This window comes from Myotis myotis, unplaced genomic scaffold (assembly GCF_014108235.1).
Source record: "Myotis myotis isolate mMyoMyo1 unplaced genomic scaffold, mMyoMyo1.p scaffold_m19_p_17, whole genome shotgun sequence".
NCBI lineage: Eukaryota > Metazoa > Chordata > Mammalia > Chiroptera > Vespertilionidae > Myotis > Myotis myotis.
The window spans coordinates 37866368-37882420 of record NW_023416321.1 but is presented as its reverse complement, the minus strand read 5'-3'; the positions used below and the strand labels follow the sequence as shown (position 1 = coordinate 37882420).

General features: G+C 58.9%; 2 protein-coding genes across 5 annotated transcripts in view; one reads left to right on the top strand and one right to left on the bottom strand.

Annotated features, from left to right (window-relative positions):
* PITPNM3 (PITPNM family member 3) overlaps positions 1 to 10205 on the top strand; it is a 91614-nt gene extending 81409 nt beyond the window's left edge. For all 4 annotated transcript variants that reach the window (XM_036341205.1, XM_036341207.1, XM_036341204.1 and 1 more), the window contains 3 exons: positions 1444 to 1627; positions 4522 to 4650; positions 6029 to 10205. In XM_036341205.1, coding sequence (XP_036197098.1) covers positions 1444 to 1627; positions 4522 to 4650; positions 6029 to 6331 — 616 coding nt within the window. In that variant the 3' untranslated portion in view covers positions 6332 to 10205. The remainder of the gene's footprint in view (positions 1 to 1443; positions 1628 to 4521; positions 4651 to 6028) is intronic.
* Positions 10206 to 10636: 431 nt separating this feature from the next.
* Positions 10637 to 15536, bottom strand: PIMREG (PICALM interacting mitotic regulator). Its single transcript, XM_036338856.1, has 5 exons — positions 15429 to 15536; positions 14572 to 14888; positions 12767 to 13062; positions 12169 to 12264; positions 10637 to 11575 (listed from the first exon to the last, which is right to left on the bottom strand). Exons 2-5 carry the CDS (start codon positions 14863 to 14865, stop codon positions 11542 to 11544), a joined length of 720 nt encoding a protein of 239 aa, XP_036194749.1. The 5' UTR covers positions 14866 to 14888; positions 15429 to 15536; the 3' UTR covers positions 10637 to 11541.
* Between the last annotated feature and the right edge of the window lie 517 nt (positions 15537 to 16053).

Genomic DNA, 16053 nt, shown 5'->3' with positions numbered 1-16053 from the left:
TCTCCGAAGCCCTCCCTGTCAGTATCCCGCAGCTGGGGAAGGGAGGCTGTGGTTGGTCCTTCCTCTCTGGGGATCCTTCTGGTGCTCGCCCCTCTTTCCCGTGGGCTCCTGGGGCCACTCGGTGCTCCCCAAACGTTGCTGCCCATCAGAAGCTGCTTTTTGTCATCACAGATCACTGGATCCCACGTCAGTCTAACCAGACTCTCTGGGGGTGACACCGGGGCCCGTGCATTGTTACAAAACCTCCCCAATCTCTTCAGTCACCTGGCAGGTCTGGAAACCCCCCATCTGTAGTGGCCAGTGGGTGGCTAGTGCCCCAGAAGCTCGCAAACAGGCCTGCGCGTAGCTGACTTCTCCCAGCCAGGATGCCATGCGAGGCAGCAGAGCGCTCAGAGCAGGAGCGCTTATCCCACTGTGCTGGGTGAGCACAGAGAGGAGACGCTGATTCTGCCTGGGAAGCAGGGAAGGCTTCTGGAGGAGGGGCCTGGAGAGCCGGAGGATGGGCACATAAGGGGATGGGCCCTGAGGCTGCTAGGGGAGGGTGTGCAGCAGGAGAGTGCAAGCTGGTCCCGGGCAGCCAAGCAGCTCTCTGTGACCGGGGGAGGCCAAGCTCAAGGGCACAGCATGGAGGCCACTAGTGAGGAGAGGGCTTATGGCCTCAGGGAACTGGGGAGCCAGGAATGGCTTTTAGGCAAAGTTAGATTTGTGATTTACAAACATCACCATGGCAACAGGGGCTAATAGTGTAGCACCTATATAAAACACAGCATGCCAGGGACATTTGGGGTTAATGCATTTATTTCATCCTTAGCATGGCCTGCGTGGTAGTTGCTAATATTATCTCCATTTCACAGACATGAAAACTGAAACCCTGGGGTTAATTAACCTGCCCAAAGTTGCAGGCCCAGGTTAGATTGAAGTGTGTGTGTGTGTGTGTGTGTGTGTGTGTAGGGGGGAGGGGTGTGTGTGGAGCAAAGGGCCCTGCCAGGAGGCTCCTGCAGTGGCCCAGGCAGACCTGGGGCTGAGCTAAGGCTGAGAAGTGGATTACAGTGGGAGGATGCAGTAGGACCTGGTAGAATGAGAGGCTGGCTCCCTGATTGGAGGAGGAAGGAGGGCGGCAAAGGGAAAGGGGAGGAATCAAAGGCGCTTATCTCTGGTTCCAGAAACTTGAATGACATTGGCAGCACCACAGAGAAGGACATGGGCCGAGGGGGCAGGAGTCGGGGACCAGTGGCTGTGAGCATGCGGTGCCTGTGGGCTACCCAAGAGAGATGTCCAGGACTCAGGGGCTCAACTGGGAGGATGGATTTGGGGATCCCCCTGGCTTTCCTGAGTGCTCCTTGGAGCAGCCCCTCCGTCTTCTCAGGAAGGCAGCAGGCGGGGCAGACCGCTGGGCAGCGGGTGGCCTGGGCGGGGCTGGATGCAGCAATGCCCTCTCACCAGGCACTGGCAGGACCTGGGCTACATGATCCTCTACATCACGGGACGGCCGGACATGCAGAAGCAGCGGGTGGTCTCCTGGCTGTCCCAGCACAACTTCCCACAGGGCATGATCTTCTTCTCGGACGGGCTGGTGCACGACCCGCTGCGGCAGAAGGCCATCTTCCTCCGCAACCTCGTGCAGGAGGTGAGCGGCCAGCGGGGGCGGGGCTGCGGCCGGGAGGGGATGCGGCCCCCAGGACTCTCCTCCGCACTCCTTCCCTCCTCCCTCAACCCCGTGGGCCCTCATCCCTTTACCCCACCACCTCCCATCGTGCACGTGGATGGCCAGTTGGCAAAGCTCATCCGCGTGGATCTCGGTGGGTCCTCCTACAGCCCTTCCAGGTGGGTATTGTTATCCGCAGTGACAGATGAGGAAGGGGAGGCTCACCGACTTGCCCAGGGTCTCAGAGGCAGACTGGCATCCTGTATCTCCTGACCCTAAAGCCTACCCTCTTGTCTCTGCAGTTGGTTATTTATTTAATAGGCACCCATGTCACGGCAGAGCAAGGCCAGTTGGGAGCTGGGGTCCTGGAGCTCTTCAGGGACCTGAGGTTGGCAGGTCTTGAAAACCTTAGAAGCCAGGCCCGGACCGTGAACTCTCTGCTGAGGCCAGTGGGGAACTATGGAAGAAAAAGCCATGGAAGAGCTTAAAGTGGCAGTGTCTAACTTGGGCTGGAGAAAGATCCCCCCGGCCACTCTGTGGAGAGCAGATTAATGGGAGAAGCAAGAGGCAGGGATGTCAGTTAGGAAGCTGTTGCCCAAATGAGAGACAGGAAGACCAGAGTCTAGTGGTAGCCATGGAGTGGAGAGAAAGCCATGGGCAAATCAGGAGTTAGAATTGCCAGGACCCAGTGATGGTTTCATGGAGGGAGTGAGGGGCTCTGAGATGTCCCTCTTGAGCAGGGGTCCTCAAACTTTTTAAACAGGGGGCCAGTTCACTGTCCCTCAGACCGTTGGAGGGCCGGACTATAGTTTAAAAAAGAAACTATGAACAAATTCCTATGCACACTGCACACATCTTATTTTGAAGTAAAAAAACAAAATGGGAACAAATACAATATTTGTATTTGCACGTGGCCCGCGGGCTGTAGTTTGAGGAACCCTGCTCTTGAGTAACCAGGAGAAATCCAGGTGCTACTGATCTGACCTGACTGTAGTCTCCATGGAGGCACAGTGGTGGCTGTTTTGTCACCAATGTATCTCCAACAAATGGGGCAATGATGACACGGGGTAGGCAAGCAATACATGTTAGCAGAATGAATGAATGAATGAATGAATGAATGAATGAAGTGAAAGGGGACCAGTCTGGGGGAAGATGAGCTCATTTGTGGACACATTGAGGCTGGTATGGCCATTGGACACGCGCTATGTCAGTCCCAGCTGAAGCAGGCCAGTGAAGCCATGGGCGGGGGTGAGAGGGGTTGTGCTGAGCCCCCAAGAGCAGCAAGGGGAGCAGCAGAGGAACCAGAGGGCACCAGATGGGAGGAGGCAGGAGGAAGGAGCTTCCTGGGATCGGGCAGGAGAAGGTTTCAAGAAGGAGGGAGTGTCCTTGTGAAGGAAAATGTCCTTATGATGAAGGCTGGACACTGCCAGCCTCGGTGAAGAAGGGGCACCTCAGAAGGTCAGAGGGGCAGAGGCGTGGGGTGGGAGCGGAGAAGGTGGGTCTCGGCTCAGAGGGGCAGTGGTGTGGGTGGGTGTGGACTCACTGGACTGAGGTTGCAGGAGTGAGCTGGGGCGAATCAGGAGGTCGACTGGGAGGGGCAAAGAAACTGCTCCTTCCTTTGGGCTAAAGGCAGGTTGGGGAAAACCAGCTAATGAGGAGAGGGCCATGGGCTGAGAGAGCCCTCTCAGGTTCGACTCCCAGGCCTGGGTAGCAGCTCAGGGAGGGAAGTCAAAATCGGCAGTTTTTGGGGGGTGGGGAGCAGAAAGAATATGCAGGGCCAGAGCTGTGTGGTTCTGTGGTGTTGCAGAAGCTCTCGGCAGCCAGCTTGTAGAAATGGAGAAGTGGATATGGAGAAAGTCCAGGCTGAGGGGTGTGTGTGTATGTGTGTGTGTGTGTGTGTGTGTGTGTGTGTGTTGGGGGGGGGGCTGGAGAATGCAAGGTGGAGGAGAGAGAACCCAGGGAAGCCACGGGGAGCCGGGGCAGGGTGAGGAGGGGGGGGTGCAGGAGAGGCGTGCAGAGAATGCAGGTGGGAAAAGGCCAGAGGCTGTAAGAGCCATAGAGGGAAGGGGGGGTGGTCAGCGTGGGAAAGCGAAGGTTCAGAGTTCAGAGGGGCTGTTCCGGTCCAGTCTTGGAGGTGCTGATCATTGATCTTAAAGAAGGCAAGACACTGGGTGGGTCATCCACGTGGACAGGAAGTCATCCCAGTGATGGTGGGACTTAGGAGGAAGAAAAGCTGGGACCAAGAGTCTCCAGTGAACTTGGAGGGAGGGTGCATGGGAGAGAAGATGACGTTGATGGGGGGCTCAAAGTGAGGAGCCACGAGATGGTGAGCACCTCAGAGGCGGTGGGGTTTCTTCCTGGTGGGGTGGGCGAGGATCTGGAAGTGATGCTGGAATGAGGAGGAGCTGGGCCATCCTCTGACTGGATGAGGCTCTGGGGAGGCCATCAGACCAGCCAGCACCAGGCCGTGGCCAGATGGCGCCTACAGCCTGGTCTGGTGGGGATGGCACAGGGTTGGAGGACAGACGAGACTGGCTCTGTGACATGGAAACCTGGGAACCTGGCACTCAACTTCCTTGTCCACAAAGGAGCGCTTTGCTTCATTGTCATATGACCTACGAATAGTGCTGCTCAGCTGACGGTGTGGTCCTGGCTTCTCCAGGCAGAACCCTGGATTGGGCCAGGGTGTAGGGTAGGTGCAGAGAAGGGAGGCCACTTCAAGGCAGACCCATGACTTGGATTCTATTGGTGCACAGAGAAGGCCCCTCCCAGCAGGAATTTCCTAGGGTATGGAGATCCAGGAATCCACTGGTGTGTGTGTGGGGGGGGGATTGACTGGGCCGCCCTCTCCCTCCATGAGCTGCTCTGTGTTTCAGTGCTTCATCAAGATCAGCGCTGCCTATGGCTCCACGAAGGACATCTCCGTCTATAGCGTGCTGGGCCTGCCGCCCTCCCAGATCTTCATTGTGGGCCGGCCCACCAAGAAGTACCAAACCCAGTGCCAGGTGGGTGGAGGCGGGGCTGGGCTGGGGGTCGGGGAGTGGGGTCCAGGGAAAGAGTAAGGGGGATAGGTGGTTGTTCCCTTCTTTGCTCATTCCTTCATCTGCTCATTCCTTCATCTGCTCATTCACTCATTCATTCATTCAGCAAATACTGCTGGACACCTGCCTTGAAACGCCCTGTGTTGCGGGGAGAGTCCCGGGTGGAATCGGTGGCATGTCATCCAGCCTAGTAGGCAGATGGAAGCATGTGCAGACAAGGACAGTGCAGTGTGCAGGAGCCATAGTGAATGAAGGGGGAGCACAGAATGGGGGGGCCCAGACAAGGACAGGTACCCTGCACTCAGAGCAAGGCCGGCTTTCAGAAGTGTGAGGCCTTGTCCTAGAAGGGCCTGCGGTTGGAGGAGCACTAGTGACAGAGGCAGCAGCAAAAGCAAAGGTCGGAGGGGACAGAGAACGTGTGTATTCTGGGAACTGCCAGTGCCAGCTTGGCCGAGTGTGACGTGGGGGCAGTGGGAGAGGGGCGAGGGTGGCAGTGTGCCCGTGTGGCCCGTGTGCCTTGCCGGTCAGGGCTCTGAGTCTGTGGAGTGTTTGCAATTCAGAGGCCGCAGGCGGGTGGGAGGAGGTGGCAGGGCAGTGGAAGGGGAGAGAGGTGGGAGGGCCTGAGAGGCACTTTTAGGAAGATGGACTGGATCTGGTAATGGCAGTTCCGATGTGTGGGACGCAGGAAGGGAAAGGCAAGGAGGGCATCCTGTTTCCGGCTTGGGGAGAAGCCGGTTGAGGAGCAGATGGAGGGGAAGGCAGTGAGTTTTTGGGGCCATGCTGAGTGTGACGGTGGAGGGACCCCTGAGTGGGGATCCCTAGAGCAGTGCTGATCTCAAACTCTAAATGCCTCCTGGGTCACTTGGGGATATTGTTTAAATGCGGGTTCGGATCTGTAGTCTGGGGTGGGGCCTGAGACTGCTGCTGCTGGCACACAGACCACACTGAGCAGCAGGCTGAGCACACAGTGGGAAGGAATGGCAAGGGGGCCATTGACGGGGCCAGAGCATGACTAAGTTCCCCCGGGTAGAAGGCGGATGGTGGGAGAGACTTAGAGTTTGGGATTTTAGCGAACGTGATAAGGATGGGAGTCCCCCCCACCCCCCACCCCCGCAAGAATCCAGAGGATCCAGAAGGCCCACAGGTACAGATAGACGTGAGGGCTCAGGCGTCCAAAGTGGGGCGGGAGCCTTGAATGGTGAGAACGTCCAGTTTCCTGCAGGTTCCACGGAAGAGCTGGAGACCCCATGATGGGGTGTCCCAGATAAAGGGTGACGCTGGGGGTGGGGGCAGGACCAGGCACCTGCCTGCCCCGCTGGCCTGACTCCTGTCCCCTCCGCAGTTCCTGAGCGAGGGCTACGCCGCCCACCTGGCCGCCCTGGAGACCAGCCACCGCGCGCGCCCCAAGAAGAACAACTCGCGGATGGTCCTGCGCAAGGGCAGCTTCGGCCTCCACGCGCAGCCCGACTTCCTCCGCAAGCGCAACCACCTGCGCAGGACCATGTCGGTGCAGCAGCCCGACCCGCCCGCCAACCCCAAGCCCGAGCGCGCCCAGAGCCAGCCCGAGTCCGACAAGGACCACGAGCGTCCCCTGTCCGCGCTCAGCTGGGCGCGCGGGACCCCGAAGTTCGAGTCGGTGCCCTGAGGGTGGGCTGTGCGTGGAGCAGGGGGCCCCTACCTGGCTGCCTGCGGGGACGGGAGTGGCTGCCTTCTCCCGGACACAGGCCCTTTCTTGCTTTTTCCCTCCCGTGTCTGTCCAGTAGTGTCTGACCACAGGGGGGAGGGGCCCTACCCGGCCTTGGGGGGGCTCCCTCGGCTGCCAGGGGGTGAGATCCCCGGTCTCAGTGCAGCCACTGCTGCCTCCCGGGTGCCTGCGGCTTCAAGCCCTAATCGGGGTTGATGTCTGTGAGGTGGGTGCAGGCCTGCCCGGGGCTGGAGTGTTGGACAAAGGCAACCATCTTTCTGGGTCCTCCGGGCTTCCAAGGTCATGCGAGGCAGGCCCCGAAGGGAGAAGCCCCCAGACCGGGGATCCAGGGCCGCTGGCAGGTGGAGAGGCGAGTGGCATTGGTGCCTGATATCCTGAGTCACCACCTTGGGTGTGGCTCTCCTATGGCAAAGCGGCCACTTTCTGGGAGAGAAGAGGGTGCCCCCTGGGCCAAGCTATGTTCAGGTGTCTGTCCCCAGCCCTGGGGGGAGGGGTCTGGTGCTGACGGGCTGTCCTGCAGCTGTTCAAGTCCCGCCTTCTGTCCTCAGTACCTTCACCACTCTCCTATGGCCTGGAGGGCAGTTGTTCCTCTTTCTGGAGTCCTGCCTGGTGCCGTCCCCTGTGAGGCTGCGGCCTTGGGCTCTGGCCTAGCTGGGCTGGCTGTGAGCCCTTGAGCCAGCTGCTTGCCCTCTCTGGGCCCTGCCTTCCTATGTAATTGCGGGATCTCCCCAGCTGAGATCAGATGGGGGCGCGTTTTGACTCCTAGGCTATCCCGCACTTCTGCCCCATGAGGCTTTCCAGGCCCTGAGCTCCTCAGGAGGGCCCAGGGATCCATCCTGTCCCCACAGTCGGAGAGTGGGACTTAGAGTGGGCGGGAGGGAGCAGCTATTGCCCCACCGCTTCGGAGGCGCCCCTGGGGCTGGGGGAGGGGTCCCTGCTCCGTGAAGAGGTGGTTTTGTACTGATGCCCACACCCACTGTCCCAGGAGCAGAGACACCGCCCCAGAGGGCATGGATTTGGCTCCTCCTCTCCAGCGCGGCCCAGTCTGATTCCTCCCTTTTGGCTCCTGGAAGGTGTAGAGCTGAGATCCCAGAGTTCTGGGGTAGTTTTGGCTCAAACTGTTGTATTCCCCTTCTTCCCCTTTGCCACTCAGCTTGGTTTGGTGCCCATAACTTCCTCCTGGATCATCCCCTGAGGTTGGTGGGGCTTATAGCTCTCCTGGGGCCCCTCGAAGCTTGTCCAGGCCCTCGTGCTGCTGGGCCCCTGGCCTGGGCACTGGTCTCCTGCAGCGTGGGCCGGGCTCTGAGCCCCTTGTGCTGTCACTGAGGCGGCCCAGTGCTCTGTGTCACGGGCCAGGCCGCCCCAGCGCCCGGACAGCTGCATACACAGCAGGCACCTGTGTCAGCTCAGTGTCGCTTCTGCTCAATGTCTACCTCTTGCAGTTCCCATGTGGCCAGTGTCTTCCCTGATGGCCGGCCGCTGCTGGTGGGGGCGGCTGGCACCACTGGCAGGCAAACAGGGCGCCCGACTGGGCTGGAGGGGTCAGGGATCCCAGCCCCTAACCCTGCTCTCTCGACTAGAAATGTGTCTTCTCCAGTCTGCCCGCTCCTGCCACCCCAGCCTGCCTGTCTGCCAGCTCTCTGCGCCCCTTCAGCCCAGCACCAGCATTTCAGCAGCACCGAGCAACTCTGCTGGGAAGGGGCGGTCACCCCAGGCTTGTCTCTAGTCCTGCCTCCGGGCAGTTCACATTCCTCCTTCACATGACATCTTTCCCGGCATCCTTGAGGCACCAGCTCATGTGGCTTAGCCACCTCAACCCTAATCCTTCCCTTCCCTCCCAAATAGCCCTGAACTCAACTTGGGCAGACGTATTCTGATTCTCTGAAACCCCATCTCCTCTTTGCAGAAGGCACTGATGTATTACTCTCAAATGATAAAATAATTAGCGTGAGATCCTCCTCCCCCCCCCCCCCCCCCCGTCCGATTCCCTTTGCCTTTCCTGAGAACCCCAGGCTTGGAGCCGGAGGGAGCAGGCATGCGGACACTGGGGAATTTGTGTCCATGCTGATTTTGGGGGTGGGAGCTGGGATGTGGGACCTAGGGGGAGGGCCCCCCTTCCTTTCTGGAGCTCTGATTGGGGCTCCGAAGCCTCGCCTGGGATGTGAGGGTGTACAGTGAGTGCTGCGGGCGGGCGCTCTCGCAGTGTTAGTGGGTGTGACTGTGTGGTTCTGTCTAGTGACCAGACTCGACATCGTAGGTTTCAGTTCTGCTTTTCACAGCAACTGTAACCAATAAGCACTTTCTCTAATGGTGGTTTGTTGCATTTTGTTCGTCCAGTTTTGTTGGAGAAAAACAAAGAGCCGAGTCTCGTGTTGTTCTCCGGAGGGGCCGCTGCCCCTCCCCAAGTAGTCCCGTGGCCCCAGTCGGCCGTTTCCTGGCGAATCCCTCCAGCCCCCGTGAGCCGGCTCCACCGGGGCCGGAGGGCGGACTTCCCTGCCTGACCAAAGCGCCCCGTTTCTCCGTGGCATGTTTGTTCCTCCCAGTTGGGAGGCTGTCCTGCTGGAGGGCCCCGGCCCGCCTGCCGCCTGCCTGTCCCTTCACCTTGTTGGGGGTTCAGGGTGCATCCACAGCCAGGGCCTGCCTGTCCCTTCGTCCTGTTGGGGGTTCAGGGTGCATCCACAGCCAGGGCCTGCCTGTCCCTTCGTCCTGTTGGGGGTTCAGGGTGCATCCACAGCCAGGGCCTGCCTGTCCCTTCGCCCTGTTGGGGGTTCAGGGTGCATCCACAGCCAGGGCCTGCTTGCGTGGCATCATGTTTTTTTTTCTAAAGAGTTCGACTCCTCCCTTAGGCTTCAGAAAATATGAAAAAAAGGGAGACTTTTCATGCATTTGGATGAGCGGCCCTCCTGCCCGAACCCTGGGCCAGAGAAAACAAACACGTTTGCACCCCAGTATTCAGACATCACTAGGGGGTGGGCTCTCTGGGTCTCCTTTTACCACTCTGGACCCAGACCCATGCCCAGAAGTGTCCTGCAGGCAAAGCGTGGCCCCCATTTCTCAGTGAAAGCTGGGCTTGAGGCAGCGTGCAGCTGTGGCGTGGCTCTGCGTGGACACCCCCACCCAGCCCAGGTGCAGCCGGCCCGGGAGGGGTGCCCGGGCTGCGAAGGAGCCTCAAAACTGACCCCGCCTTAAACAACCAACTTTCCAGCTGAACCCCAGGGGTGTGGGTGCCCAGTGTGCCGGGGACCTAATCTGCCACCAGAAGTCACCTCCCTCCTTCTGCTGCCTCTGGGTTTGGGGGAACTTTCTTAAAAAATCATACTTAGGGTCAAGTCCAAGCATTGAGGCCTGGTCTGGGTCCTGCTCTCTTTGCTGAGAAACCGAGAGGGTGGTTGGGGTAAATACCAGTTGGACCTCACTCTCGTGGGGACAAGGAGTGGCAGGTGACACCAAAGAGGGGCAGGACAGGAGGGTGGCTCGCTCATGGGGACCCCCACCCTCGGACCCCACCGTCCTTTCTATTTGTTTACTTGGTGGTGGCAGCCTGTCCGGTCTTGTTCGCCGTCTGACTGTTCCTGTGTGTACCTCTCAGTATTGTCCGTGGCGGGTGGATCTGTGGGGGAAAAGGTTTCTACCCCTCATGGCTGCCTTGTACAAAATCCGTTAGAAAAGAACATGTTGACTATCAGATTTCTAACGAGACAAAAACAGCATTACGGAGTTAAAAGATTTTTACAACGGGTCTTGATTTTGATGTGAGCTGGTTTTTAACTCTCAAACGTTGTCTCTTAAATAAAAACCTTATTTGCCTTTAAAATGTGCTTTGCTCTGAATGAAGCTGCGAAACCTGTGGCTGTTACTCCTGCTCTCCCTGAGCAGGGGGCTGGCTGCATGAGGTGAAGGGAAGTGGGGAGGACAAGGGGAACAAAACCCGGCCCCAGGACAGACCAGAGTGGGAAGCGCCGGGGCGGGGGGCGGGGGGGGGGGGGTATGTTACAGAGAAGAGATGTCAAATACAGAAAGTCTTTTTTTTTTTTAATGATGAAAGAAAATATTTCGTTATTTCCCATAGAAATACATCGAGAAAACCATTATTTTTGGTATATTTTGTACATGGTTATGTTACTGAACTCTCCTATTCTTCTTTCAAAAAATTACCTTTATTGTTGAAAGTATTACAGATGTCCCCCCTTTTCCCCCATTGATCCCCTTCTCCCTACACTCCCCACCCCACTCCCAGGCCCTCACTACACTATTGTCTGTGTCCATGGGCTATGCACATGTGCATATAAGTTCTATGGTTAATCCCTCCCACCCCAGCCTTCCCTCTGAGACTCCCTCAATCTGTCAGAGTCTTATTATGGAAAAGCAACATTATGGAGGGAAGTTATGCCCTAATTTCTTTCTAATAAAATGACAAAGCAGATTTCTTAAAGAATTTACAAAGGGCAGAAATTGCTGAGCTGTGCTACTCCTCGCTGCCATCCACAGTGCCCGGTGCTGAGAACATAAATAGGTACCCGTAGGCCCTGGGTCTCAGAGCCTGGATATCTCTCCCATCCCTCCTTTTGGGGCAGGCACGGGAGCTGTGCACCCCGGAGCCGGGTCTGCGAGGAGTCACCTCCTGGGCTGTGGCAGGCGGTCTCTGCGGGGCTCAGATGTGGTCCGAGTAGGAGAGCAGAGGTTCCTGACCAGCCCCCACCTGGGCCTCTGCTTGTCAGGTCCTTGTCAGCAGTGGCCCAGGGGCACTGCCAGCTCCTGGGGGCTTCCTCCAGGAGCTCAAGGGTGCGGAGGTATGGATCCCACGTGTGGGGGTGTGGGGTCAGGTATGGCTCACTTCCTGCAAGAAGGAGCTCTCTTCTTGCCCCTCATTGTGCTTCAGGGGGGTGGGGAGTGAGGACACCAGAGCCTTCCCCCAGAATGAGGAGCTGGAAGGTGGTGGGTGAGGTCGGCAGCTCAGGTCCGAGCCGGTAGGAAGATGGCAAGCTGCCCACTCTGCTGGGCGTCAGCTCTGTGGGTTTCTCCAGGAGACTCAGTTCTTTAACGCGCCTCCAAATCTGCACACGTGCTCATGTAGGAGGAGAAGGAGGAGAGGAGGAAGAGGACGCTGGGAAAGATGCTCGGGAGGAGGGCATCACCCGGAGAGCACTCCATCAGTCTCGAAGGAGAGAAACGGCCATGTCAGCGCTAGAGATGGGGAAGCAGGAGAGAGGCCATTGGGTGCGGCAGGCTCCGAGGGCCCTCCCAGCCTGGACTAGGCAAGACCAGACCCGGCAACATGGTGGGAACTTGGCACACTCGGCATATAGTCGCAGCTCGCAGGGCCACCTAGGAGCCTGTCATGGCCATGTAGGCCCAAATGGCCCCAAGTTAGGGCAGCTCCAGACCTGGGCTCTGCCCTCAGAATGGGGTCCTGAGCAGACAGACCAGGAACTCCAAGCAGCCACCCAGCATTTCCCAATTCCATGGGTGGGCAGGGCATAAGGGAACCGTGGGGAGTGCTGGTGGCAGGGCAGGTCTTCAGGAGCCTGGGGAAGTTCCAGGTGATGGACACGTGTGGCGGCCTGAGGCCCAGAAAGCCACGAATCTCCAGGGTGCATCCTCAACTGCCGCCCCAAACTACGTCTTTTATGTCCTTTCATGTTGCAGACAAAGAGACTGAGGCTGAGAAGGGGAGGGACTGGCCAGGGTCATACAGTGGTCAGAGCCAGAACCAGAGGCCTGCCTAAAAAGGGGGACCCTGCCAGCCCCTTTACTTGGGAAGATGGCTGCCAGCTTACCTCTCTTCAGCCGCAATGGCCTCGTCCAGCTCCTGGGACAGCTTCTGGAGACGGTGGATTCCTGCCCCCACGGGCTCCAGGTCACTGTCGGATTCACTGAACAGAAGGAAAGGCCACAGGCATCAGGGACTAGTTGGAAACCTGTGGCAGGTGCCTCCTTCCTGCCCCCCGTCCCCCCAACCAGCACTGCAGCCTGGGGCCATCACCCAGACCCTTGCTCCAGGAAGTGACATCAGAGCACCTTGGAGCAGCTGGCAGAGAACAGATGGATCAAGGCTCATGGGGTCGAGGCCAAGGGCAGGAGATCTTGCAGAAAGGTGAGCCCTGCTGTTTCCCACTTGAGTCTCAGGCTCCAGGTGGTTTTAAAACTGGCTTGTAGGCTCACTAGGAGGCTTGGGAGAGTGATACAGGCAGAGCTAAGCTCCCCTTCCTTTTATAGATGGGGAACTAAGGCCTTGAAGACGTCCCAAAGTCCCTGGCTAGTGGGGTGCAGAGCTGGCCAGAACACAGATGTGACTCAGCTCAGGGTGCCCCTGGTTCCAGGGAGCCCCCGGAGGGGCCCTTAGTGTTTTGGGGGGCCAGGCACTCTTCCACTTACCTGGGGGAGCAGAGGGGCTCTGTAGAGGAGTAGGGGCTCCGGAAGGCGGCCTCCCTCCTGGACCTCCGCAGAGGGTGGGCACATGGGCCCATCTGGGTGGAGCGGCGGTGACGCTCCCACCCCCAGGGGCCCAGAGTTGAACGGGCAGGGCCGGTTCCAGAAAGCCGGGTGCTCCTCTGGCTCAGGCTGCGAGCTGGGGGGCTACCGCCCTTCTGTGTCTCTCTCGTCCTCCTCCTGGCTTTCACCTGGGTTTCCACCAGCCACTTGGTGCCACTTTGGCAGGACTCCTGGATTCTCTGATGGGTACATGGAAGTGTGAGCACAGACAAGCTAAGGGCCACCCTAGTCTCCAAGCCACACCTCCACACCTCCACCTACCAGCCGTCCTAGCACACAAGCAGCTTGGTCTCAAGCGTGAGGGATGTGGGTGATGCCACTGGAGGGACCCAGCTCAGAGCCCCAGGTATGCGTGGTCTGCAGCAGAACCACTCTGGCTCACAGAGCCTCCAGGCGCCTAACAAGCCCTCTTTCGAACACAGACTGACCCCCAGGACACTGTGAGATCATTTGTCCCCCTGCTTCTGGTCGTACTCTGTTCCACCCTCCACACTGATGCACAGAGATCCCTCTCAAGGGCAGTTCTGGTCATGACACTGCACTGCTCAGTGCCCTCCCACAGCTGCTCATCACCCACAGGGCCAAGCCCTAACTCTCGGGCCCTTCACTCCGCTGGGGGATGGCTGTGAAGGCTCATCCTCAGCGAAGAGGAAACCAGAGTCCAGAGTTACGTTAGGTGAGTTATGTGCCCTTGGGCAGGCTGCCTGGTTTCATCCCCAGTCATTGGGCATAAAACATGGGGTTCTTCTAGACAAGGACTAACATTTGGCTCAGACACCTCTCTACAAAGGGTCCCCAAAACATATCCTGGTCCCATATCTTCAGATTCCCAGTCAGATACTAAGGAGAGCCCCCTCCCGCCCCCAGTTCTCCCCTTGGAGGTCTATTCACTCCCATGGCCTCTGTCCTTTCTAGGTGACACCTCCATGCCTCTCCGACTCTAGGTTTGAAGACACATCCACTTGGAAGGTCCACAGGCACCTCACACCCAACATAAGGGACATCTTCGTGCCCACACATCTCATCTGACACCTCAGCCTCCCAAATCTACCTTCTGAGCAGCTCTTGAGGCTGTTCACTCCTCTGCAAGGCCAGGCCCTCAGCGCCCCCTCATGGGAGAATCTGCTTTTAACCCCCTTCTATCTAACTCACCAACTAGCTAAAGAACAGGTTCTAGTATGCTAATTAGACCTGGTGCTCACCCTGCTGTAAATTCTTCCCACTGGTTCCCAAGACCACCAGTCTCTCTTGGGAGTGCCCAAACACCCTTGGCACACTGAGCCCCCTCTCACTGCCCCACCTTGCTCTCTCTCTCTTCAGCTTTCCACCTCCCTCTGCTTTGGGTCTGGGCTCACACTACTTCCCCTGTCACATGCTCCTCATTCTTCCCCTTTCCTGGGTGAATTCCATGGAATCACCTCACCTGGGAAGCCTTCATGACTAAGCTAGTTTTTGGCGTCCTCCCATCATTAGCCACTGGCTTACAGTCTCCATCACAATACAGAGCTATTATCTTGTAGAGTGAGGATGTTTTCTCCACGGCACTGTTTTCATTCCCTACTATGTGCCAGGAACTGTTCGGGTGCTGGGAACACAGCCACAAACAAATCAAAGTCCTTGTCTTCATGGAGTCTATGTTCTTGGGGGCTCCTTAGGGCAGCTGTTGACCTGGACCTGGCCAGCATTACCTGGGACACGGCCCCCAAGGCGTTCTTAGCTGAGCGAGCTGCAGCCTGGAGGCCCTGCTGCTCTGGCTCTGGGGTTTCCAGGCGTTTCCAGGAGGCGCCCGCCCCTAGGTTGAGGCTGACTGCTCTAAGGGGCAGCCTCCTTTGGAACTGTCTGCAGAGGGAGCCCAGGGCTCCGCCGGAGGCCTCCAGATGGCCAGCTGCAGGCTGCAGCTCCTCGCTCTCCTCCAGCTGCTGGTGGTCCTGGAGAGATCTCCTGCGCACGGACGTGCTCACGCTGGGCCACCGAGAGGCCATCTGTCTGTTCTGTTCACCAGACCCTGGGAAGAGGTCAAAAGGCAGGTCAGCAAGGCATCCTCCATCCCATTCCCAGGCTCCACAGAGACCTGGGTACAAGGGAAGAGATGGGATGGAGGCCCATGGGGTGGGTGGATGGCTCAGGCTGGGAGGGAGCAACCCTGGGTGCGGAAGAAGAATGCTTCCTGAAGGGGAGGGTGTGGTCAGCGATGCCCGGAAGAGGGCAGAGGCTGAACAAGGCTGGTCAGCATTTCCTGCGGTCCCTTGCTGTGTCTAGAACAGCTGTTTTTTCATCCCAGCCTCAGGCGGGGAGGGAGGCAGGGTCGGGAGCGGCCCTCCTTGAGCCTCAGCAAGGGGCCCAGCGCCGGATCAGCGCCTCCCACAACCCGCCCTGACCCAGCGAGCTCCCACCCAGACCCTGGTCGCCTGGCCAGAGCCCCCGATTTCCACCCTGCAACCCCCAGATGCCCACATGCATGCCTGTCCTAACTAGACACCCCCGCACCCCATCACCTCTGGTCTCTTCTGCACAGAGGCCCCGCCACGCCCCGGCCCACACTCACCCCAAAGCTCCCACGCCTGCGAGATGCGGAGCACAGATGCACCTCGCCCACCCGGGCCGATTTGAAACTCGGCGCGGACCCGCCCCCTGCCCGTCCTCGCAGCTGATTGGCCCCTTCCCCTCCTCGCTGTCGCGCCGGAGATCCTATTGGCTCTTTGCTCTCGCGGCCGTGAGTCCGGCTCTCAGATTTGCCGGCTCGTCCCCATTCATGTTCGGGACCCCCGCGGGCTGGGCGCCGCGTGAATCGGCCCCTTTGTGTCCGCAGGTCCCGCCCAGGCCCCGGGCCGGCCCCTCCTCCAACTACCGCGGCTCTGGCCGGTCTTACTGGGCGGCGCGGAGGCGGGCCCGGCTCCCAGGCTCCTCTCCCGCTCCGCCTGGAGCGTCCAGGGGTTTTGTCACAAAGAGTTCCCCGGGAGGTTTGGTTTCAAACTTCCCTCCTCACCCTCTGCTGCCCCGAGACAAAGCGCTGCGCTTCTGTGTTCCCCGGACTCGCCATCCACATCCTGCCCCGAAAACCCGTCCTGGAAAGCGGCAGATGGGAGTGCGCCTCCGCTCCGCCGCCGGTTAAGCACCCTGCACCCGGCTCCCTGACCCCGTCCCTTCTCCGGTTGAATGCCCCCCTCCCT